General features: G+C 34.2%; 1 protein-coding gene across 8 annotated transcripts in view; it reads left to right on the top strand.

The window, feature by feature from the left end:
- LOC106656215 (protein lap4) overlaps positions 1–25440 on the top strand; it is a 50373-nt gene extending 24933 nt beyond the window's left edge. The window contains exons 4-31 of one of the 8 annotated variants that reach the window (XM_023459567.1): positions 1768–1846; positions 2281–2370; positions 2652–2772; positions 3063–3489; positions 3778–4056; positions 4206–4396; positions 6538–6639; positions 6993–7145; positions 7871–8113; positions 9681–9798; positions 10734–10898; positions 11334–11509; positions 12070–12198; positions 12281–12517; positions 12610–13512; positions 14328–14435; positions 14508–14687; positions 15647–15805; positions 15888–16274; positions 16343–16504; positions 20761–21210; positions 21568–21860; positions 21939–22038; positions 22124–22237; positions 22306–22437; positions 22741–22968; positions 23475–23563; positions 23844–23933. In XM_023459567.1, coding sequence (XP_023315335.1) covers positions 1768–1846; positions 2281–2370; positions 2652–2772; positions 3063–3489; positions 3778–4056; positions 4206–4396; positions 6538–6639; positions 6993–7145; positions 7871–8113; positions 9681–9798; positions 10734–10898; positions 11334–11509; positions 12070–12198; positions 12281–12517; positions 12610–13512; positions 14328–14435; positions 14508–14687; positions 15647–15805; positions 15888–16274; positions 16343–16504; positions 20761–21210; positions 21568–21860; positions 21939–22038; positions 22124–22237; positions 22306–22437; positions 22741–22968; positions 23475–23516 — 5768 coding nt within the window. In that variant the 3' untranslated portion in view covers positions 23517–23563; positions 23844–23933. Of the gene's footprint in view, positions 1–1767; positions 1847–2280; positions 2371–2651; positions 2773–3062; positions 3490–3777; positions 4057–4205; positions 4397–6537; positions 6640–6992; positions 7146–7870; positions 8114–9680; positions 9799–10733; positions 10899–11333; positions 11510–12069; positions 12199–12280; positions 12518–12609; positions 13513–14327; positions 14436–14507; positions 14688–15646; positions 15806–15887; positions 16275–16342; positions 16505–20760; positions 21211–21567; positions 21861–21938; positions 22039–22123; positions 22238–22305; positions 22438–22740; positions 22969–23474; positions 23564–23843 lie in introns of all 8 variants that reach the window. The other 7 variants (XM_023459568.1, XM_023459563.1, XM_014376981.2 and 4 more) reach the window with 7 other exon arrangements.
- The last annotated feature ends 12 nt before the right edge of the window (positions 25441–25452 follow it).

The following is a 25452-nucleotide window of genomic DNA, read 5'->3' as shown; positions in this document are numbered from 1 at the left end:
GTGTCTATTTACCATTCACGTGCTGTGGATATCTGGCTCGATAGACTATATCGCACAAATATAGCTCATAACATGTGAGTTTCGTGCAAATTTTTCGAATGCTGCTCGGAAAGGCATGCCTTTTACGAGGCAACTGCTGCGGCGCTCCCGACTCGACGACAAGTCCATTTTCACTTTTTAATACATAGCCGGCATACCTCAGCTGTACGTATCGATAGCTGCACTCAATAATGTAAACAAATATTACGACGCATTACATCATCGGCCGTCGATGTGTAATAACAACATTGGAAATTGATATTTTCGTTACGTGTCTACATAACTCGATGTCATTATATTTGTCCAATCCAATTCAAAATTAGCACGATTATGAAAATCTGCACGCCTAGTAATAAGAACGCGTGAGATTTGAAAACGTGTTATGCATATTTGCCGCTATAATGTTGGATGGAGAGAGCGAGAAATAGCTGAAAGATCATTTTAGAAACGCTATAAAGAACAATAGGCCAAGTGCAGTTGCCAATGTGGTCTTCAAAAGCGCAGGCAATAGCACAAATGTTTATATAGGTATTGTATATGCATATTACGTAAACAGGTGCGTGAGCTAGCGAGCGAGCGGCAGCGCGAAACGCTAGCTATGTATGCATTTGTGATAATCGTCTCGGCTATAATCGCGCACGTTCGCGTACATGTATACGCGAGCACGCGCCGAGGAACGAATTACTCAATCCTTATGTTTACGCATGCTGGATGCAGCTGCCGATGCTGTGGATGCATTGTAAGTGCCACTTGCGGCTACATACGAAGAGATAGCTGCGTGCGTGGAATATTATGTATGTAACGTCACCCGCGGACGCGTATCCATTGGAATGCGGACGACGAGTTTTCGCTTTGCTATCACGAGGATTGCGACCGCGAGGACTTGGTCTAATATACACTTTCCACCCTCCATATAAAATATCTTTATCAAGGATGAAAAGCTCGCTTTTAACAAACCGCGTAATTCAGTATATTGTGCATGATTTTAAGTGACTAAAACAGCCACTTGTGTTAGCTAGAGGAATTTTTTATGTAACTTCTTCAATCTGCGTATTACAATTATAAAAAATAGATTGAACCAATGGCAGGTTTTATTTTTTAACCGAAGATAAGTAGTACGGCTCAGAGAAACAGGCGGCCCTTTCCGCGTATTGCTCTATTTTAACCATTTTTTAAATAATTTACAGAACAACACATTACTTTTTGCTCACAGTGTGACCATTTCCAATTCAATACCACCTTATAAACATTTTTTAGAAAAAGAGGTACCTTTTATTCGACAGTTATGATTCAACAATCATTTTATTAATTCAAAATGCATGCTTGATTTCATCAATATTAAAGTTACCTAAAAAGAAGGCAGTAACACTGTCATACATTTATTTGGTATACCTTCCGGGGTTGAATCTAACTTAAAATCAGTTACTTTGTAATGGAAATACATCATGACAAAGAGAAATAATCTGTACATCAGTACGCATTTTTATTTTGATCAAGTACTGGAAACAATAGATGATTAAAATTATGCAAAAATATAAACAAAATCTTGTTACTGAAAGAAAAAAACCGGTTATTTAAGCAAGAAGCGATATTTTAACATCCGTACATTATGTTTTTAACATAATTTGAATAATATTATGACCGAAAGTTTATTTCTATTCTTTTTAAATGCATCCAATGAATGAGTTTAGAAGTATTAATTTATATTTTTGATATTTTTTGTTTCAGATATACCAGAGATACCGGAAAATATTAAACATCTTAAAAGCTTACAACAAGCCGACTTCAGTAGCAATCCGATTCCAAAGTAAGTTGATTCTGTCTCTATAACTTTAATCGAGAAAAATAACTTTTATCAAAAACAAGTGAAGAGAACATAAAATTGAAAAGCGTTGATAAAATTTCAAATTGAAACAAAAATCCAAAAACCTTTCTGTATTCAATTAAGCTTTGCGTGGCTTGTTTTAACTCGTAAAATAGAACATAATTATATCTATAATAATGATTAGCACGGATTCAATTGAATTTATTTTGACTGGCCTGTTATGATAACAATTAATCTTTTGTTTACATAATTAAAACGTAGTCACTACCGACTTTAAAATATTACTCAATCGTTATTTATAATATGGTAAAAAACAAACGACTCTGAAATTGAGTAAAAGCTATACATTATCATGAACAATGAAAACTGAAACTGAAAAAAGGACGAACGTTTACCAGTATTAATATTTTTTTCAGGCTTCCAGCTGGGTTTGTGGAGCTAAGGAATCTTACTACCCTTGGCCTCAACGATATGTCATTATCGCACTTACCTGCAAATATTGGAGGGTAATGTATTTATTGCTAAAATCTACAATTTTCATGCTTGATCAATTACCAAATCAATCAATGTTTTGAAAATGAGTTACAATAATTTTAATACCGGACCATACAATTAAATATACTGTTTAAGTGAAAGTTCTGCAAATCATCAATAAACAAATAACTAAAATTATTGTAAAAGAGAGTTTCAAACATCAAACATTTATCCGTGTACATTCAAGCATGTTTTATTTCATAAAATATAATTACTTTACAAATATGCATGTAACGTTGTGTTTTGTTTTCAGACTCGAAGCACTGACATCGTTGGAGTTGAGAGAAAACTTACTCAAGACGTTACCCGACAGCCTGTCGCAACTTAAAAAATTGAAGAGGCTAGATCTTGGTGATAATGACATCGAAGAATTGGTAATTTTCTCTCGTTATTAAAGATATAAAAACCGTGAACTTTTTTTTAAATCATCAACTTCCGAAAGACTCTAGAAAACTTTGATTCTTTTCAAAGTATGCGTAATCGGTGGGCTTAAAGATTAAAATGATCGTAACGAAATATTTGATTTCTAACAAAAACTTGATTAATCTGCAATCACGCAATAAAAGTTGATTTTTATCGCAAAGAAAATGAACAAATAAATGATAGATTTAAGAATTCGCGCATTGTTATTTTGACGATGAAACTTGAATCGTGAATTTTGTAGCCACCACACATTGGCAGACTCGAATCGCTGGAGGAGCTCTGGCTGGATCACAATCAACTTCAGGCGCTTCCGTCAGACATCGGTGAACTGAAAAGACTTATGTGTCTAGACGTTTCGGAAAATCGGCTAGAAATTATTCCCGATGAAATTGGTGGACTCGAGAGCCTCACCGATTTGCATCTGTCGCAAAATAATCTCGAAAAATTGCCCGACGGTCTCGGTGATTTGGGTAATCTGATGATTCTCAAAGTGGACCAGAACAGACTGACCGCGCTCAATCACAATATCGGCCGCTGCACCCAGCTACAAGAGCTCATACTTACGGAGAACTTTTTACTCGAACTGCCCTCGACGATAGGCAAGCTTGTTAATCTCAACAATCTCGCCATCGATAGGAATAGCTTGCAGAGTCTGCCTGCGGAAATTGGTACGTGCAGTTTGTTTTACTCTCGAGGTGTTGTTTCGCTCACAGCGAAATTTGCGTAGTAATCTTTGAGATCAAAGTTTTGCTTCAAGTTCAAATTTCTAATTTGTTTTCATTATTTTATAGTGAAATTTTGACCCTATTATATTATCTTCATTAAAAACTGTGCCAACTCTCGATGACAAAGGTTTACGCGCCCTCGATCACGAGAGCAAGTTCGAAGAGGACCACTAAATCTAAATAACCACGTTTATCTTTTTATTCCTTCTCGCGCGTCTCGAACGCTTACAGGCAATTTGAAAAGGCTCGGTGTACTATCGCTGAGAGACAACAGATTGCAGTACCTGCCATCGGAAGTCGGCCAATGCAGTCAACTTCACGTGCTCGATGTGTCAGGCAATCGACTACAATATCTGCCCTACTCGCTCGTCAATCTCAATCTCAAGGCCGTGTGGTTGAGCGAAAATCAAGCTCAGCCTATGCTGACTTTCCAAACCGACATGGACGAAGAAACCGGAGAGGAAGTTCTTACGTGCTTCCTACTGCCACAGCAAGAGTTCCATCCAAACGGTAAGATCTATTTTTTTTTGTTGCCTGTAATTTCGCGAGCCTCTCGTTGCTGTGTACTACGACATTGAAACTCGTGTTTAATTGGACAATGATGTAACTGTAATTAAGAAAAACTAGCCTTGACGAATCATGCTCAATTGTATATACAGAGAGCTCGAGACTGGGTATGATGGTGAGCATGAAAAACAGCACGATGCAGTCTTCGCTGGGTGGCGGTGAGATGCGCGAAGTCGGCGGCAACAGCAGCGACGAGGAAAATTGGTCGTCGCCAGCGGAACGTGATCAGAACAGAAGTCATTCAGTCAAGTTTTCCGACGAGCCACCTGAAGCTGACAAAGAGGTGAGCGATTATAGACGGTCGGATATCATCATCGTATTAACTTGCCGCCTTCCTATACTAACTTCTCCTTTCAAACTCTTGTCGACGCTTATTCATTCGATCAGTAATGATTACGATAATATGAATTATTCATTTTTTTTCACTTGACCCTTTTCGGTTGTCTCTTAATTATTTAGACATTATTATTATTCAATATCTTGACAATTTTATAGTATTCACTATTATATCTATATGTGTGTTTTCTGCGAGCATGACTCGTGCAAACGCCTGAATCGCATTTCTATCTGTCAGCTATATATTTATATTATATCACCACACATCAATAATATATTGAATGTTCGGTAATTGCTGCTATTGGCTATAAACATTACATGCATTTACTTTTTTTGCACATGTACACACTGTTTGGTTCCGCGAGACGATTTTTATGTTCATCTGTTATTGAACGAAGATGGTATATCACACTTAAGTATTGTTGTAGCTCTGAAGATTCATATCACAATCTTTTAAGTAATTTCAGTGTCATATTGTTATATTTAACATATATATACCCTATACGAAAAAAGATATTTTGTGTATCGTATCTTCAGTGCAGTACTGGGGTTTTTAGCATATTTTGAAATTGGACCAGAATTCAGCATAACGTGAATACATTAGAAGCGCACGCTGTGCAATATATACAACAATTTAAAGGAGCCTATAATATAAGCTTCGGCTTATTGATTAGTAAAATCATTGCCGCTGAAACCGAGCGAAGATTTAGAATTTCCGCAATTGCGAATCATCTCTTTTTTTGATGAATCATGAAGATGTATTTTTATTTATTAATCATTCACTCTATATAGCGCAACGTTTTATCTATCATCCAAGTGCACAATTCATCGTAAAAACGATTGCTAATTGCAAAAATTAGAATAGTAATGATTTTTCAGGTTAAATATCGGTATCTCTTCTCTTGGTGCCTCGGTGGTACCATGTGAGCGATTTACTTGACGCAGGTATCTAGTGCATCTACCATAATAAAATGTTTAGTTCAGTGTTTACTATTATACATATACTTTATAAATATATGTATATTTACTTATATTAGTGTTCCTTAATTTATTCTTACATTTTTTACGTTCTCCCTCCTTTCCTAAAATTGCTTACATATGTCATATAATTTCGTCAGAATACTATTAAAAAATTCTTGTTTAACTTATTGTGCACACTCCAATTCGTTGAGAGTCGATATTTTTTTATTTCAACAATTTTCAACTCGAAAAGCAAACGCTTACCGTAAAAAATTTTCTAAAAGTGTTTAGAATCGTTCGAAGCATATGCCTGAATTATATTAGTACCTATTTTTCGGATAAATTTTGGATTTTTTTAAAAAATCAATAGACCGGAACATGTTACATTTTTTAATTGACATTCTGCAATATTTTATGACATATTAAAGCAAATTTAGGAATGGGGAATGGGGTAATGAAAAATAAAAATAAATTAATAGACACTTTAATATATATTATACATATATAGTTGTTTTTTATAATCACTACGGTAATGCATTGACGATACGATATGCTCCTGCTGTTTTATACACATAAATATACGTATATGTAAATATGCATATTTATATTTATGTATACATATATATTCTTTAGAGTAGTGATAGACTTTTCAAACTCTCTTCAATAAAAAAAATGTTCTGGAATATTTTTTCTGCAGTATTTATAGGATCTATATATTAATGTGCGTGTGTCGAACATTTGCATGTGATATTTATACGTTACATATCGATCTAAAATTAGAGCACGTTAATTTAATTTATTTATGTTAGATTTGACATTCATGAAATATTATATTTCTCAAAGCACCATTACCACTCACTCTTGTACAATACAAGATATCATGTGATGACGTTCAAAAAAATAAGTTAGCTAATAGATATTATCCCATGACCAATCCTATCTGTAACTCCACATTTTCATTAAAAATCGGCTCCATGGACTAACATCTCTCGTAAGCATCAATCGCAGCCATAATCAGAGGAAAAATAATAAGTAGTCATTTTAAGCGAAAAAAGCAAGCGTACATTAAGTTTTAAGTAAGAGAAAAAGAAACTACTACTAGACAAATACCAAAATGTTTCCCCACAGACTCCGTTCGTGAGACAGAATACTCCTCATCCGAAAGAGTTGAAAGCCAAAGCTCACAAACTTTTTGCCAAGGGAAAAAACGATACCTCGACAGATGAACAGGTCAGTATTAAACGTTGTCTCCTTCATCCTCTTTTACATTTTTGCCTAAATCTAAATCTTGTTCGATATATATATCGTCGTATAAATGTTTGTAATTATTGATTAAACTTCGCGAGCACTTGATCTAAATATTTAGAATTGCATCGTGAGATGTTAATATTGCACATCGACAACTTCGTACAGACATACCTCTGTTAGTATACGTTATCTTTATTATGTTGAATTACACTGTCTATCGATGATTAGAAGTAGGAAAGAATTATCGAAAATACGAGACTTCCGGTAAAAAAAAAAATCATAATTACAAATTCAAACTACGAAACACACAAAAAAACTGAACGAATGTCAAACAGGACGTATCGGTGACATTTGGTTTGGACAAACTTCAGCAGGAAGAGTTGCAACAGCAGGAACAACGGACCCAAGAGCCGGTGAAAATAGAAACGGCGGTGGCGATTAACGGCACACCCGGACAAACTGCCAGTAGCAAACCCGAGGCCATCGGTGTAAGTACATCAATGTCTAATCGTAGTAATTTTTCATACTCCTTCTTAAACATTCTACTTTGTATATATACCTATATGCTACTCTAACGCTCTTCCTGGCATATTTAACTCGTAACCTTAATCACTATTAACTTGAATTCAACTCCAGTAAGGCAAGAGAAGATCGCATCCTCTTCAAATACAATCTCGCACTTATGTTTTAAGTTATATAAGCTTATTAAGCAAATACTCTTTTTTAATACTACAATTTCCATAAATATCATTGTTTCACTGCTGTAATTTATATTCAGAAAATTCTACCATGAATAAATTGACAGTACTTTGTTCTCTAAAGAATATAAATCATTTTACTTTTGTTGAACTTGATTACTTTACGACTAATAAACAGAATACAAGCCATAAATTCAATAAATGAAAAATTACATTAGGTTTTTAGCTGTTAAAGGATTATAATGTTTGATTAATCAGATTCAAAGTAATCCTCGGGTTGTGGGTAGAGATTTAAGAATATCCCATAAACTCAAGCAAAGTACCAATGCACGATCTTAAATATATATACATCTACTCGAGTTTGTGTATTTATTACACGTAAACAGTAGCTTGAAGTCGAAAGAAAAAAGGGTAAAGACATGTCTCGATTTAAAGGCTCAGAATTGTTGCATCTCATTAATAAATTATTATAAACGGAGATAGCATGAAAAAAAAAACAAAAAAAAAAATTACAGACGATGGGTTCGTCGCATGACTGCCACAATGACGAGGATGATAATGGCAACGATCAGGACTACGAAGATGATGATGATCAGAGGAGACACGTAGATTTTGTCTTGAGCGAGGATCAAACCGACGATGAAAGTAACGCGGGTAAACCGAACCGTCTACATCGTCGAGATACCCCGCATCATTTGAAAAACAAAAGAATACATGCTCCCGTCGACAAGGATAAAGTTGCTTCGATTATTGCTCAGGTCCGTTGGCCAATCTTCTTTGCATAGTGGCGTCCATTGTATATATCGATTAGCAGTCATCAATAAAAAAAAAATGATGGATCGATGTTTTTCTCAATTTTAGTCACATTTTTGTTAGCTTATACGCGATTTTATCATCACATTTTTTACATTATTTAACGCACTTTTAACGATGGAAGTTACATTTCAAGTCTTATTTCATAAATAATTTTTTTCTTGTTCACGAGCATTTATTAGAAAATAAAAAGAAATTGCCGAATTAATTTTTGCAGACAATCAGTGACGTATATCTGCCAAGAGTATAAAAAACATTACTTTACGCTTATTTATAAAACACACAAATGCATTATGAAAGAATCGGCTTTTATTTACAATTATTCTGTTTTCTTTTACGTCGTCGTCAATAAGCTGTATAAATAAACACATGAGATTGACCCAATAAATTCATATACACGCGTATACGTCCTCACACGTACACACATTGTGAGATGAAAGGCCAAACATCATGCACGTCAACGACAATAATGATTGAAAAAAATCTCGGAATTTTCTTTTTATTCTTCGTTACTCGTCACGAATACAAAGTTTTTTATCAATTTTCAAAATATGTGTATCCCAAATTACTTACATACTGATACACACATACTCGCGCGCGTGCATCTAGACCCACATCTAAACACATTCGAAAAATTATGTTTCTCTTGTCGTGCTTTTCTCTATAACTTTTAAAAACTCTCTTTTTTTACATGCCAAGGGCGAACAAACTATGATAAAGATTTGAAAATGAGATATACAATATAGGCGCTTTACATATCTTTCATTTATGATAGTTTTTTTATAAATAGATTATTCCTGTATGGCACAAGGGAATAATAATCCTATGGTGGATATTAATTACATATTCACACATATGAGCATGCATTAATTTTTATACATGTACATTTCAATTGCATCATACTGCCAATGTATTTAAATTTAGTTTTTTAATGAACTTAAGATTGTTTGTTATTATATACATAGTGCAACATATATGTATATATTTAGAGCTGTGTTTTGGTACTCTTGCATCGTTTGCATTTTGACGAAATCACTCTGTTCTGCACATTTATATACTACTATTATTCATTGATCTTAATATGCTTAAAATTTACAACTTTTTGACTTGACAAATGCAGCTATGCTCTACGCCTATATAAATTGTATAAGCGCATTAGCTTTAAACTTCGCATACATTCATGAATGATAAGCATGTTTAATCTACTCATTTACGTTTCTGTTAAGATTAATGTTACTTACAGAAATTTATAGAAAATTAATATTTTTTCTCAATTTCTTAAAACAATAATTTCTTTTTCCACCCAAACTTAAATAATTTTGAAATAATTTTTTTTCGCGTATTCTTAATTATGTGCGTGAGTGCGTGTGTATGTGTAAGAGCGTGACAAATACTCATTCGAATTCATAATTTGTATATTCAATGAAAGGTGTGTTGCTATCGTGTGTGTGCGTGAGTACTTTAAAAACAGTTACAAAAATAAATATTCGTTCTTTTTGATTGTTACTCTAGGCTTTGAAGAAAAAAGCGGACGAAACAACTGTACCGCCATCGGCAGGTGCTACAATGACAACTACTGGCTACGTTGCGACGTACGGTGAAACGGAAAATGTCGATGGGAATAGTCAAGGTACAGTGGATACACGCGTACCTTTCCTCCTCTATCACAAAGAGTGCGGTCGGTCTTTTTATGGTATACGTGCTCGTTGATCGAGCTTTCTATTTTACTCGCGAGGAAAAAATTCGGGAAAAGCTATAGCGGGTTTGGCTCGAGCATCCGTGGTACATCGGGGCACAACGGCAACCTAAAAGCCTCGATGCACGAGGGCTCGAATGTTTATTCGGGTAAAGGCCGCCACAAATTGAATCGAAGCGCGCAGCTTACATAAACAGGAAATAAAAGCCTCTCAATTCTGACGTTGAAATTCCGCTATCAAAATCGATTCCTGCTCTATACGTCGGTATACCGTACACGCGAGATAATAAAATTTACAACAAAATGTGGAACGCGATGCATATATGCATACACACACACACACACCTTTTAACGTCCCATAATGAACCTACATAGCCCTCGCGATTCACCATTACAACTCGCTCGTCTCTCGTACTTCACCGCACTCGCGCACGTACATATCCAGATATAGAAGCCCGATAAGATATTATCTTATCGCTATGAGTATACGCGAAGGTATATGTGCGTGCTGCATTCGTCTACATACGGATGATATGGTATATTCGCTCGTGCAACGAGTTATTACTCATTGCCGTCTCAGTATAATACGGTGGCTTTTCGCGCACGGAAGCACGAGCCAGGCCAAGAATTTCATACGCGTATATTGAGACGTAGAGCGCGCACGTACACCAACATGCCGCGAATGTACAGACTTTACGTGAAAAGTCACAAAGCGAGGAGGAAGAAAAAATACTCATCTCGTCGATGTATGCCTTTCTATTCGTTTTATTCATTTTTTCTAATCGATTGTATTGTGTGCCAATGTATGATTGTGTGCCAATGTATGATTGTGTGCCAATTAATTAATCTCGTATCAATATGTTAATTAGGTGCATTGTCGGATACCGAACCATCGGTTGAGATCAGAGAGGAGCAATACGAGATACATATCGAACGAACTACCGGTGGACTTGGACTCTCGATAGCAGGTGGTATCGGTTCAACGCCCTTCCGAGGCGATGATGAGGGTATCTTCATTTCCAAAGTGACAGAAGGTAAGTTTGTTTGCTTGGGCTTTGATAAAAGTCTCGTATATTGTCTGCGATCTTACTACGTCTTCCACACATTGCTCTAGTAAATAAGAGTATTTTAAAGCGGCATCTTTCTGTTCGTTAAGTCCATTGATGGATGTAATAAACTCAAGTTTAAACAAGAAAAATATTCTTATCTTAGGCGAAAAATTCGAGAAATTTCTTATGGAAACAATCGTGAGTCTTGGAATCGTTCGAAAGTGTTTAATCCGATGATGTCATCGAAAAATTATTTCATATCCTCTAAACGTTTGTTTTCATTCTCGAACAATGTATTGAGCGTAGGTGTTTGTGTATGCCATCGGATTAAATGTATTATATTACAGTATTGCTTTTTTTTTAATGCGCGTAATATAATCTCTAACACTCGATACTAAAACTAAAACAATTCGTCTACAGGTGGTCCAGCCGATTTGGCAGGCTTGAGAGTCGGTGACAAAGTATTATCTGTCAATGGCATATCGGTTATCAGCGTGGATCACTATGACGCCGTTGAGGTTTTGAAAGCGTGTGGCCGTGTGCTCGTCTTGGTCATTTTGCGCGAGGTCACAAGAATTGTACCGCCATCCGAACAGGTAAGCATATCGATATTTTAAAACACAATGGCATATGATAATTTCAGCTGTTTAAATGCGATTAGTTGCCACTGGTTTTTTTATTATTACTTTTTAACAAGAGTACCGCAGTCTGATGGGAGTAGTTGGTTATAGTTTGAGAATTCATTAATTTGTGCATCATGACAACATAATAGTAAAATTACTTCCTAATTTATGTTGTTTTTTGTTTTTATCTTTAGTATCTTAATGTTAAATAATTTTAATCGTAGCATGAATAATTTTTTATGTTTTTTTTTACATTTTGTAGTAATGCTTTTTGATCTTAACATTCATTCACAAGCGTGATTTTGACTAATTATACGTATCCTCGACTTCAAAATTATGAGATGAAGCAAATAACTTTATTTAAAAATCATTTTTCACAAAAAAGTAAACAAAATACTTCATCGATTAAATTAATTTCTCATTTATTAAATGAAGACTTTTAAAGTGTATAAACAAATTTTGAAAAAAATAACTTGTTATACATATGATATTAAAAACAAGTGCTAAACGAACAAAAATTTCCAACTATCCAGCTATCCCTCAGAAAAGATTCGGTGTGTTCAAGTATGAGCACAAGTCGAGCACCCAGTGCGACGTCTTATGTCTCTTCAACCACATATTCTCATAATCTCGAGAATGGTGATGCCGATGAAACGATAAAGGTTGATAAAAAAACAATAGAAACTTTCTCTCTTCAAATTCAGAATGAATTTCAACTAAATATTCTTACGTGTATTTTCACAGAAAAAGATTCCTGAGCCTTTGCCGGCGATCAAAACTCCCGCTTACGACCCCTTAGTGCCCGTATTGGTTCACACGACTCTGATCAGAGATCAAAATGGATTAGGCTTTAGCATTGCCGGTGGTAAAGGATCGCCTCCTCATAAGCCAAATAGTGAAGCCATATTCATATCGAAATTGACCGAAGGTGGAGTTGCCCAAAGGGATGGAAAATTATGTGTTGGCGATAAAATTGTATCTGTAAGTAAAGGATATCTAGCAATATTTAATAAGTAAAGCATAATCTTACCAGGATTCGAGTTTTATTTTATTTTATTTTTTGTTTTTACTAGATAAACGGCGTCGAAATGACAGATGCTCGCCACGAACAGGCGGTCACTCTGTTGACTGGATTGGAGAGATTCGTACGATTGGTCGTTGAACGCGAGATACCCTTCTCTCAAGCAAGTCCAGCTAACTTGACGCCGTCGTCGACAGAAAAGTCACCACTTGTAATCGGTGCGCCAAAACCCTATACTGGACTCTACAGCGCCAACAGTTATATGGCCAATCGGCCAGGATACTTTCGTCGCTCGATCGACGCTGATAAGACCTTGTCAGCGGCCACTAGTCCAGTTTCCAAGAGTACATCGGCTACTTCGCCACCACCCTCTGTAACAACACCGACTCCGGCAACGGCCCCGGTCAATGGCATTGCCAAGATGAATGGCCAATTGGACGACTCAAAAAAAACGAGTCCAAGTAGTCAACTACCACCACCTCCACCTCATCCTCAACCAGCTCCCAGGCAGAATTTTGGTGCTAGCCAGCCTCAATCGAAAACACAGTCCCCAACGGCGGCCACGCCCAGTCCTCCTGGTGACGAGCCGAAAATTCAAGATTCAGAGATTCAGGTACCGAAGCCTATCACCAACGAGGATTTTCAGGCCATGATTCCCGAACATTTCCTTCATCATCGTACTACTACTGTTGCCCATCATCAAAACAACATCAACACAAACAATACCCCGAATTCGTCCTCACCCTCGCCAGATCAATCCTCTCAAAAAGCTACGGGGCCCACCGTCACTGTGACGATCAAACAGCCCGAGACCGGATTGCCCGGGGACTTACACTTTCCTCCGGCACCTACGACAATTGGTAAAGTTACTGAAACCATCACTAAGAGCACGCTCACCGAGACGGTCGTGACGCGCGTCACCGATAACCAGCTCGTGAGGCCGCTCATCATCGAGGTACGTGTTCTCTCTCGACACTCTCACAGCGCAACACGCAAAAATTACTTTTTTTTCGCAAATTTTTCAGCGATAGTATAGAAATAATTACTTTTCTCTGTAATCTTAGAATGCCGATCAACATTCGAGTGCTTATTTTACTTTTTTCTAGAATTCACATCGTGCGTGATTTAAAATTTGGTTAAGGGTGCTCTTATGGGTTTATTTTTGGAATGGATCTATAGATTTGCATGTAATTTTAGCGTACTTTTATATTTATCACAGTTTAGAAGAATGTTTTATTTGATTTGGAAAGTAATCATTTATATCAAATGAGCACTCTGATAAAATAGTGATTCATAGTTGAACAATCAAAAACAACAAGTTTGATTAGATTCAAAATATAAAGTATATTTTAATTGCACACTTCTAAAATCATTATTAGCAAAGGCGTTGAAAGAGACTCTTTACAAGGTAAAATAAAAATTCATCCCCCCAATCACTAGCTCACGTAGACCAATTCTGGTAATAGATAATACTTTCATACTGTAAGAAATAACAGAACACGAGTACTCTCCGCCATCATTGGTAGATGTAAATACAAATTTCATCGTATACGTTTCTTTACCATTGTCCACAAAACCACCCGTTCCGTCCAAAAACCTGGCCATACGACATTTTTCTTTAATTGCTTATATTGAGTTATTTGTGTGTTTCTCATAGCGTTACTTGACAAAGTGCGCGATTTGTAAATTATACACCATTTTTAATTGGACTTGATAATAGGATTAATTAAAATTTTTTGAAACTATTTTTATTATATTCTCATTTTACAGGACGTTATTCTCATAAAAGAGGGTTCACTTGGCTTTAGCATAATCGGAGGAACAAATCATTCCTGCACGCCATTTGGTTCAAAGGAACCAGGAATTTTTATATCTCATGTAAGGATTTATCATTATAACACTTGCGTATTTTGTAATAATTTAATTTTTAAAAACAAAATTAATTATTAGATTGTCCCTGGCGGGATTGCGGCCAAATCTGGAAAGTTGCGAATGGGTGATAGAATATTAAAAGTTAATGGTACCGATATAACCAAAGCGACTCATCAAGAGGCTGTGACGGAACTTCTGCGATCTGGCGATCAAATAATTTTAACAATTCAACATGATCCCTTACCAGATGATTACCAGGTAAAATTTCTATTTAGAAATCTATACAATAATAGAAATCTATACATACATTTGGCTTGTAGAGCTTCAATAGCAAAAAGTCACGTCTGCTGCTATAGTCTAATTAGTTTTAAAGCAAAACACTTAGGTATTGAAAATATGAAACAAAATGCTATCTACTGAAATGATGAATTCTATAACAAATCTTCATTTTCACTTTACTCGGATAACTCTTCACTAATTGCATGGCTTAAATAGATGAAAATTGCATTTTCTCAATTAATTTGTTTCTAGATGAAAAAGTAATCATAAGTAGATTAAATCTATATTATTAATTTGGAACTTTGCGCTCTAGATATATGCATAAATTAATAGAGTATCTTATACATGTTATTTTTTGTCAACTTTTGAGAAAGATTTACAACTTAGAAATTGTTCTTCAAGTCAAAAATAAATTGCTCTCTTTTTGAATGAAAATAGACTATGATCATTCATTCGTCATTTTCAAAGTTTTTAATATACACTGCGGTTACATTTCCTAATGCAACTGCTTATAATTCAATTTCACAAGCTGGTCGATATAGAGTACATCCCTGTGACAGTAAGTACTCTGAGAAACGTTTGCCCCTTGTGTATAAATATCCCTAAATTTTGCACATACTCTGATCTTTTCATAGCAATATTAAGTATAGTCATGATCTTTCACACTATATCATCAAATAATTTCTACTTACATTAGAAAACATGTACCATAGGTTTTAATTATTTTAGATTGCATATGTACAGCTTTGTGAGTGTTATATATTACAATCACTACCATACTCCATCATTCATGTATTTACTCAATACTCATTTATTACAATCATATTTTTTTAAATAATTATACTATTTTTAATAATTTTTCATGTTAAAAATACATGGTTTAATGATAATTTTACTATTACGATATCAATCATTGATGAAACTATTACAATTTTTAGGAACTCGTCATTATAAAAGAGCCTGGAGAAAAATTGGGAATGCACATTAAAGGTGGCTTAAAAGGTCAACGTGGCAATCCTAAAGATGCAAATGACGAAGGAGTGTTCATTTCTAAAATCAATTCCGGTGGAGCTGCAAAACGCGATGGTAGATTAAAGGTAAATAATTTTTATATATCTCTTGTTATAGTTGACTAAAAATATGCGAATGGTTTAATTAAATTTTTACTTTCACTTACAGGTTGGCATGCGATTACTTGAAGTCAATGGCACATCGTTGCTTGGTGCAACACATCAGGAAGCTGTGAATATTTTGCGAAGTTCTGGAAATGCTATTACCCTAGTTGTTTGCAAAGGTTACGATAAGTCCGAAATGCAAGATTCGACAATGTCAATCTCTGGACGAGAATCCAAAGAATCAAAAGCTTCATCAAAAGAATCGAAAGATACCATAACTGCAGATGATGCAAAATCGTTGTCCCAGAGCGTCTCCAGTCTCGATAGAGATGATGAGGAGGCGGCAACTTTGCGACAAGAGCAAGAAATGAAAGCAGAAATGGTTGCTTGGGAGCAAGAAGATAGAGAACGTGCTCTGCTAGAGCAAAGAGGAAAAATAACTCCAGACAAAGTACGAATCACCAGAAAATCTCTAACGATTTTAGAAAAATATGTTTCATTTTTACGATATTCTTTCAGGTTCTTGATATTGTGAGAGCAGCCGAATCGCTTGTTATCAAACCCAGCAGTCCTGTAGACTCCACAACACCTATTCCTCCCAAGTCTCCCGGTGGTACAAAAGACTTAAAGACGACGACAATCGTAATGAGTAAACATACGCTAGCACCACAAACACCACCGGTAAGTCATTTATGATTGTTAACTATATCATCTTGCTTTCGGCTTTTTTAATTAACCATGTAATCATTAAACGGCATGAACACAAAACGCATGAATTTTCATTTTACTACACTTTGGTATCTTCATTTTTAACATTTATTTTAACTCCTTTATAATTGGTAACTCTTTTAAAAATGATTCAACCAGTAATTACCAAAACCCAACTTTTCCCACCCAATAAAAACTAAAGAAATTATTTGTTATACCTTCATTATTTAACTTTTATGAACACATGATCGCCCAAGAAGTATTATCGTACATAATTTATGTAGACAATACAAAAACTTTATTTTCTTCTTGAATTTATGAAATTCAAATTAGCGCTTAAGTATAAAATATAGAATAATATTTTTTTGCGCTTTATTAGTAGCTTGCATTACAACAAATAATATGGAAACATGCCATAAAATGTACATTATTTAAGTTATTTTAAGTTTGAGAAAATAGATTGATGTTACCATTGCATCATTTTTTACCATTATTCGATGTTCAATTATCTTTATGTCTAAATGAATATAAAAAAATTTATAAATGATTAGCAGTATATAACGAGTTTTTCTCAGAAATGAGGTAATTCTGTTGATATAAATCACTCCAATTCATAGTTACGAAGCCATTATTATATGCATATGTTAATATTAATTGTTATACATTCGAACCATGTTTTTTTGTATTATCTTTCGTTACAAGCCATTCGATCTAAATGTTGATTGTTTTTCAAATGCAATCACATCTACTAAAGAATATCGCATGAAAAATCAGTGTTTTTATCAACATGTTTAGAGGGGTGATATTTATTTATCAAGTTGCATAAAACCTCGCTCCTGAATTTTTTCAGTTCGTTTGAATTTGAAAATAAAAAAACTCTTAGCTATAACCCTTTCATATAGTCGTTAAACTGAGTACTAGCGGAGAACGTTATTTTTGAAATTCAAAAATGTCCTGGGAAATTTTCGATTATTCGATCTTCTCATTTTTTACCTAAATTCATTATTTTTCGAATTCAAAAATCGCAAAGATTAAAAATGGGATAGTGCAAAGAAAGTATCAAAAATCATTTCAAATGTTAAAACACCACGTTTTTAATCTTTAAGTTTACATTTTTTTAAAAATTGTTTAAGGATATTTTGAAATTTCAAAAATGCATTCTGGACTAGCTACACAGTTTAATGGACATATATACTCAAACAGGCCGTAGCTAGTGCGTATTTCATTTTTAAATTCAGACAAAGTAAATAAAGTTTAGAAGCAAGATCTCAAATAATTTCATAAATAAGTGCCGTCCTAATGTTTAGATGTAGTAATCACCATGAAGCATGTGATCAGCAAGCTGTAAATCATGTTATGAAAGGAGTTCCCTGTATAAAAATGAAAAGAAAACAAAGCGACCCGATATCTTTTTACACGTCTTTTCCAGACGATGGAAGGTGACAGCGCACAACTGACTGCTCGTTAATTCTAGTGAACTTGTCCTCGTGAATCCTCGCCTCCTTCGCCTTGATGACGAAAATAATATAAATGAACAATTTTGATAATCAATGAACTTCTCTTCGTGATTTACAATAGACAAAAAGTGTGAACTGTTTTATCGTGTTAAATCAAACGTGAAAAAACGCGTGAATATTTATACAAACCTTAAGAAAGTCTGTGACTAAAGTTACTGATTTATTTAAAATACATGAATATATGATGCTTGTTATGGTATGGTCTATACTTTATATAATGAATGACTACGTGTAAATCAAACTACTGCCACTTTTCATTGATAAATATTCGCACAGAAGACTAAACTTTTCGCAAAATGTGAAGATCGTTTTTCCTCATTCTAACAAAGCAATCATGATAAAAGTTGTGTGATACACGTATAAATTATAAAACAAATGGTCAAAATCTCCTTAATTATTCAAAGAACAGATTTCTTGAGATGCAAGAAGATTTTTTTCATTATATAATATAGATGTATTGAGGAAAATTGCAAATCAAAATGTATAATACTTAAATGATTTTTAATAATTTTTTTATGCGAAAAAATGTTGATTAATGAATGTTGTCACAACTTGCTTGCGAATGTTAAATAATTCTTTTGGTAAAAATAGAAAATGAATGAAACTGGAAGTTCTCTCTTCTGTGATAGATGTGTAATTAGAGAAAGAGTGTACATTTTTTGAAGATCTGTTTGACTTATAAATAAGTCATTATTTTTATCTGATTGAAGAAAAAGAGCAAGTACGTGGGCTCTCGCGGATGCCTTAGACACATGTTAACTACCATAACACAAGTATACCAACCCTTTTATGCCTGAAATGTCTAATTTCAATATCACATTCTTTTTTTTTTTTTTATATCGTGTCTGAAAATAAACCCAATAGATAGAATGGCTTCCACAACATGAACGGTTAGTTTTTTTTAACGATTATCGTAATTATTTTGTAACATTTAATGATTATAGCTGTTATTTTTAAATAACAGAATAGTATCTTAATCTTAATAAAACAGTTACGATAATTGAATACTATTAAGTAATTGTAAAGACCTTTCAGAAAGCAAATCATCCATATACTGGAAACCCGTCTACCTATTTGGATGGTTACTCTATAACTCGTGACAATACAGTACATTGATCATTGTTAGGTATCAAAGGGTGTCAATTTAAAATTAGTCTATTCATGAAGTGGAATCTCATTCAAAATATTTCTCGACGTCATTCGATAATTTTTATGCTAACATATTTTTGGTTTCGGCAGAATTCAATTCGAGAAATGTGTTGAATTTAAACTAACTTTAATGAGTAATAGTTAGTAAGGTGACGTGTGTCAGTATAGTTTTTCGTTTGTTAAAAACTGTTTAAATTTCGATTGTCGTTGAATCGATTAATCGAAATTAATGTTTAAACCGATGAAAATTGTAGATATCCATACGTAAAAAAATTTGAGATTCAATATAAATTATAACACTTCATCGCAAATATTCTATAAATGTTGCATATGATTGAATATCTATAAAGAAATGAACCCAAACGGACCAATGTTTATAAAAATATATCGCATTGCAAGCACATTTATGTGTGAACATAAAGTTACTTATTTAATTTCACGATTCGGATGAATTTTAAAAACTTCATCGATAATTGATAATTACAACTTATCAATAATTTTTCTAATTTGGAGTCTGTAAAGTATTCATGTACACAATCACGTAAACAGATATTAAATGATGATAATCATAAAAAAAGAAATGAATAATTGTGCAATACGAAAAATCATTTACAAACTAATTAATATGAGAAAATATATAAAGGGTTCCTTGCGTGATTAATTTACTCGCAAAAAAATTATAAAACTACAAGTGCGTTTTACATGTACCTAACTTAATCATTGTGAAAAGTGAAAATGGTTGACTATTCTTCGATGTTATAAGTACTACAAGTATTTTATGTGTTACTATTGCAATTGAGAATCGTAATGATGATGCATAGATGTAACAACTTTCATTGTGTAATTGAATTTGACGAAAGTGAGCGTAAATCAACTTTGTATACAAAAAAAACCTTGAAATTATCATTTTGAAAAAGTTGCAAATTCTACTTACGTATTAGGCAATAAAAATATAAAAAATTAATCTCTTCGTAAAATGCTTTATCAGAAAATGGAAAAAATATATTGTGAGAATGTAAACATGGTATAATCATTTAAGGAAAAGTAAGTTCGATCGTACATCTCGCTGAAATTCTTATGTAGTTTTTTTACGGGATTGTAACGTTAACGATTAAACTCTCAATTTTCAATTAAAAAAAAAAAATTATGATGTGCATAGAGCATTACTATGATTTGGCATTATTAATTAAGTTTTAAGTTTTCGCTAGACCTAATTTACTTTTTTTTGTTGCATTGGCAGTTTGTTCACAGTAGTAAGGATACCTTTGTATCAAGTATAATTTAATTTATTTTCATTCTCAAATTGAAACAAGAAATTTGTCGAATAGAAAGAAAAATTCGTAAATATTACACACTATTTATCATTCGCAATCATTCATACGCTAGACTTGATCATTTTTAGCCGAGTATTAGTTATCGTCAGCAGATTCATTTACCATTATTGAATTAAGAGTTTTTTGCTTTGCTACTGTTTAACTCAATTATTTCTTTTAATTATTGCTCTTTTTATATCTCTTCTTTTCTCTACCTTTCTCGTTAATTTTTCACCTACGCAACGATCAGCCGTCGTCAATGACGCATTTAACACCACCCAAAGATGATCCAAGTGGAACCTTGGTCGACAGTCCAGTTCAGGCGCCAAGCGTAGGTCCGATTTTTGTTTACCCGACGATTAAATCGGCTATGCATCATTCGAGCAACGATTCGCAAACTTTACCGTCGCCCAAGAAAAAGCGCGGAATAAGTTTTGCCAATCTGCCGTCGCCTTATCGCTCGACGGCCTCCCGATCGCTCGGAGATGTGTCGCAGGGCAGTAACACTCTTACCGCGCCAAGTGGTAGAGGTTACAGGGTCAGTCCGAGCAGTCCAAAATTCAAATTACCCCCCACGCCGTTAACGAATCCGGATTTAACGATTGTGGGCGTGGTGCATGGTTCTGGTGAAGGTTCGGCCGATGAAGCCGTTTGGTGTGATGTGTCTAATCCTGAAACAAGAGGTTTGAGACAACACGAGGTGGGTCTCCTCGGTCAAAAATGTGCACAATTTACCCAGTCCCTTAATTCTCTTTACTCTTCTTTGCACTAGACTTTTGTTCTAATTTACTTTCTATAATAACATTGTCCTAATGATTGACTGACTTTGGTTTGCACTTTCTTTTTACATTTTTGTCTGTAGAAATTAACTAAATTTTTTGATGATTATCATAGACTTTAAGTAAAATATTGATTTAATCTTTATTGAAATTATTTAAAATAAAAATGAGAATTGTATCCATTTATAATTTGATCCAAAACATGAACTATTATACCATTTTTGGTAATCCTCATGGGAATGATTGCTAATTTAGATTTTATTTTAAATCACTCACAGCCAATGTCAACACCGTCTCCCACGCCTGTGGTACCACAAAAATTATCGGTGAGCGATCGTAAACGTTTATTCGAAAATGCCATGGAGGAACATTTAAAACCATCGCCAAAGCCGGAGAAAGTTTTCAGTTTTCTCAGCCAAGACGAGGTTGAAAAGTTGAAGCAAGAAGAAGAAAAGAAAATTGCAACTTTAACGAGGGACGAGCTGAAATCATGGGCTCAGATTGATGAAAATGAGGGCATGGAAGAAGAAGATCAGCGCCATCACGAAGATCAAGACAGTAGGAGACCAAAGTAAGTTTATAACTTGAATGTATTTTTGGTTTGATCTAATTTTATATTATTTATTTATTTTTTTGTTATAATTTTTAGTAGTCGATTAAGTTCGCGATCGTCAGTACCTGTGCTCCAAAATGTACCTATAAGAACAGCGAAAGCTGAGAGAAGACTCAAAGAAAAGTTAATTCAAGAGGTAACAATTTACTTTTTTATTACTAACAAGGAGAGGAGAGGAGAATAAGATGTAAAATTCAAATTATTTGTTTGTAATAATTCAGGGATTACTTTCTGACGACGATGACGAGAGTCATTTAACACCAGCCGAACAAAGAGCTCTGAGAGCAGAGAAACGGGCGGCCTGGAGACAAGCAAGATTGAAGTCTCTTGAACAAGTAAGTACCTTTCGAAACCTCACCTAGTGAGAACTAAGACGACACTTATAGTTACAACTTTGTTCCAGGATGCACTGCAAGCGCAGTTAGTTATAAAGAAAATGAGCGAAATGATGGATACGTCGCCTAGTAAATTAGACGCTATGAAGGACCTAGTCGATAGTAGCGAACCAATGCCGATTGTAGAGAATGTAGCAGAGGTAAGATTTAATTTTATTTCATTTAATTGATTTATTGCCATCATGTACTAATTTTTTTTAATGAAAATAAAAAATATCAAAGTGACCTAACAAACAATGCTCCGATTTAAATGTATTAACTTTACGTGACCGGAATAATAATTAAATCTTAGAAATTTACAAACGTGTCTAACTGGGGATTATCCAACGATTTTAACCATTACTCTCAATAATATTTTGTTGCCTACTCTTTTCAACTGACAAATAACTACTTAACTCTTTTCCTTTTCCCTGCGAACAAAATAAAAAATTAAATAAACAAAGCATACCGACAACAATACAAACAACAGCATGGGAGTACTGAGGCCGTCTAGCGCGGATTTTCCGAAACTAGCATTGCGCAGCAAACTCGGACCGGCCCGAGCTGTACGCGAATCAGAGAAAATAGTCGACGAAAAGGTGACACGTCGTACTGAGGAGTACTTCGATGAACTGACCGGTGAACGTCGTGTTCGCACGGTCGAATACGTCGAGAAACTCATCGAACGCGAGGTATTATTATATAATGGAAAAAGCGCACGTAATGAAAAATAAATCACTAGAAACTCGCTGTTAACGTTGAAAAATATTGATAGCTTTGATGTATAAAATGATTGTGTGGTACTAAAGATTTTTTATTCATTTTCATTATACTATTCAAAAGTAGTTTATTTCAAAATTCAAATGTCGGTATCACGACTTTCTAAATGGCACAACCGTTCAACCAATATTCTTAAAAATCATCTTTTCGAAATGTATATACAAGAAAAATGAGCAATTTGCGTAGATTTTTGAGGATCATCACTGCAAAAGTAAAAAGTACACTTGCGTTTAAAAATAATCTATTTAAATCACATATTTTTAAAAATTATGAAAGTCAAAAATAAAAAAACACGAGCACATAATATGCACACATGTCGTAATTAATGTACCGATGGATATTTGCCAGATCTCACTAATTACTATAGGTGGTGGTGCTTTTTTTGAGAGCTAATAACAACTAACATTTTAATTACAAGCTTACAAATATATCACCTGGATTGCAAGCAATACTGCCTTGACCAATTTCTATAGTTTTCAAACATCATTTGACAACCTCATAATAGTGGTACGATCGATGATTACACATTTTAAGTTAATAAATTTATTTTTTTTTTATCACTTATTTTGAGTTACATACACTTTTAGCTTTGTACGTACTGTTGTATTTTTTTATAGAAAAATATTTTTAAGTATGATTCGATTAATTTAATTATGAAGTATTTGGGTGATTATTTATTTTTTGTACCAGTAGAGAATTTTGTAGGATCACGCGTGAAAATGAAATGAAAGCACAAAATCATTAAACACAAGTTTATTTCAACTAATTTTGGATTTTAATTTAAAAGGTAGAGATGCTGCGAGAAAAAATTATATCGTTAGAGTTGAGTAATATGACGGAAGAAGATCATCAGCAGCTGAAACACGATGAAGAACAAAACGAAGAAAGTGTCAGCGAAGTACTGACCGGTACGAGCGATGCTGAAAGCGAACCCGAATCGATCTCGACCACTATCGAAACCCCACGGAGCGAGAGTTTTGAAGCTAATAATCTTGACGATAAAACTTCCCCGCAACTGTCACCTGGAGGTGATGACAGAGATGAAGCTGAAGAAGAAGAGGAGGAAGAGGAGTGTACAAACAACGCCACGAGCAACGGTACCTCAGCCGCGGCTAATGGCAAAAAGAAGCGACGTAACAAGAGATCGAAGAAAAGCCGACACTAAAAAGCTCATTTTGATCTCTTCGTTTCTGCATTCTCTCTTTATAAATGAATGTGTAATGGATGTCCTGCCATTTTAAGTATTTTTGTGAACTATGTTTTAAAACCAACCTGCTGTTCTATTCATTTTTAAAGAAATTTAATAGAGCTAGAGTAGCATAGCAACTGAACATATAAATGTACAAGGACTCGCTGATTAATTTTAAATTAATGATCGATGCATATTAACAAGGTATCAATGTATTTTCGCGTTTGGACGTGAAATAAACTTATCGCGTTTGTAGTATACGTCAAATTTTTTTTGTATTATTGTGATAAGTGCGATTCGAATGCGAAGAACACATTCCTCGGTGCCGCCCTTGAATATTTGTCTGTCTCTCGTTTAAGCAGCTGAACTTTTTACATATACATATAAAAAAAGAGTAGCCTAGAGAAAGTGAAAGATTTTTCTTTGTTTTGTTTTGCTTTTCTCGAGAATTATTTATACTTGCATTTATAATAAGGGTAAACAAATATCAGAGCTCAGGCTTTTTAAACTTTTTACCTTTCTATAAAATTCTGCGAGTAAGCTTAGTAATTTTTTAATGAAATGTAGTAGAATGTTAACCTCGCGCTCTTTTTATACAAAGAAAATTACTGCACATTTCTATGCATTATGGTGTGTGCTTACACGATTATAATTGATCTATCGACGTGAAAATTATTTGTCTTACTTTATTATTAAGTACAGAGAATAAAAAATGAAAAATGAATTTGTAAGGTTTAAAAAATGGCAAAATTATGAGATTCGGTATTACTTATATTCTTAAAGTCATTAGCTAGATATACTTATGATGTTACGTAATGTATTTTAACTTCATGGTGTAATAGAAATTATATTCATTAAATAATTATTTAGCTGCCGTTAGACAGGTAATATTTTTATAAAAACGTAAGGCCCTATCCAATTTATGATGTAAAATTGCCTATTTGATAGAAGAAATGTTTTATTTTACGACCGTCGATAAAATTATAGTCTACATCATGTTTCAGTATGCGTTTTTTAATAAATTAGGACGAGACATTTAATGTTGATTATGAGTTTCTACGCGACGTGGGACCAGGAAATTCGAAATTAATGTTTAAAAGCTTCATTCCGGTATTAATGGAATAATTAAATTTGCAGATACATTATGCATTTTTTTGATGCGTTGAATGAAAAAATAACTTGAACTGCACGCCAGTGAAAACATATT

The sequence above is a fragment of the Trichogramma pretiosum genome, unplaced genomic scaffold, assembly GCF_000599845.2.
Source record: "Trichogramma pretiosum strain Unisexual culture from Peru unplaced genomic scaffold, Tpre_2.0 scaffold7, whole genome shotgun sequence".
NCBI lineage: Eukaryota > Metazoa > Arthropoda > Insecta > Hymenoptera > Trichogrammatidae > Trichogramma > Trichogramma pretiosum.
Note: the sequence above shows the minus strand (reverse complement) of the source record. Positions and strands in the feature narration are given on the sequence as shown.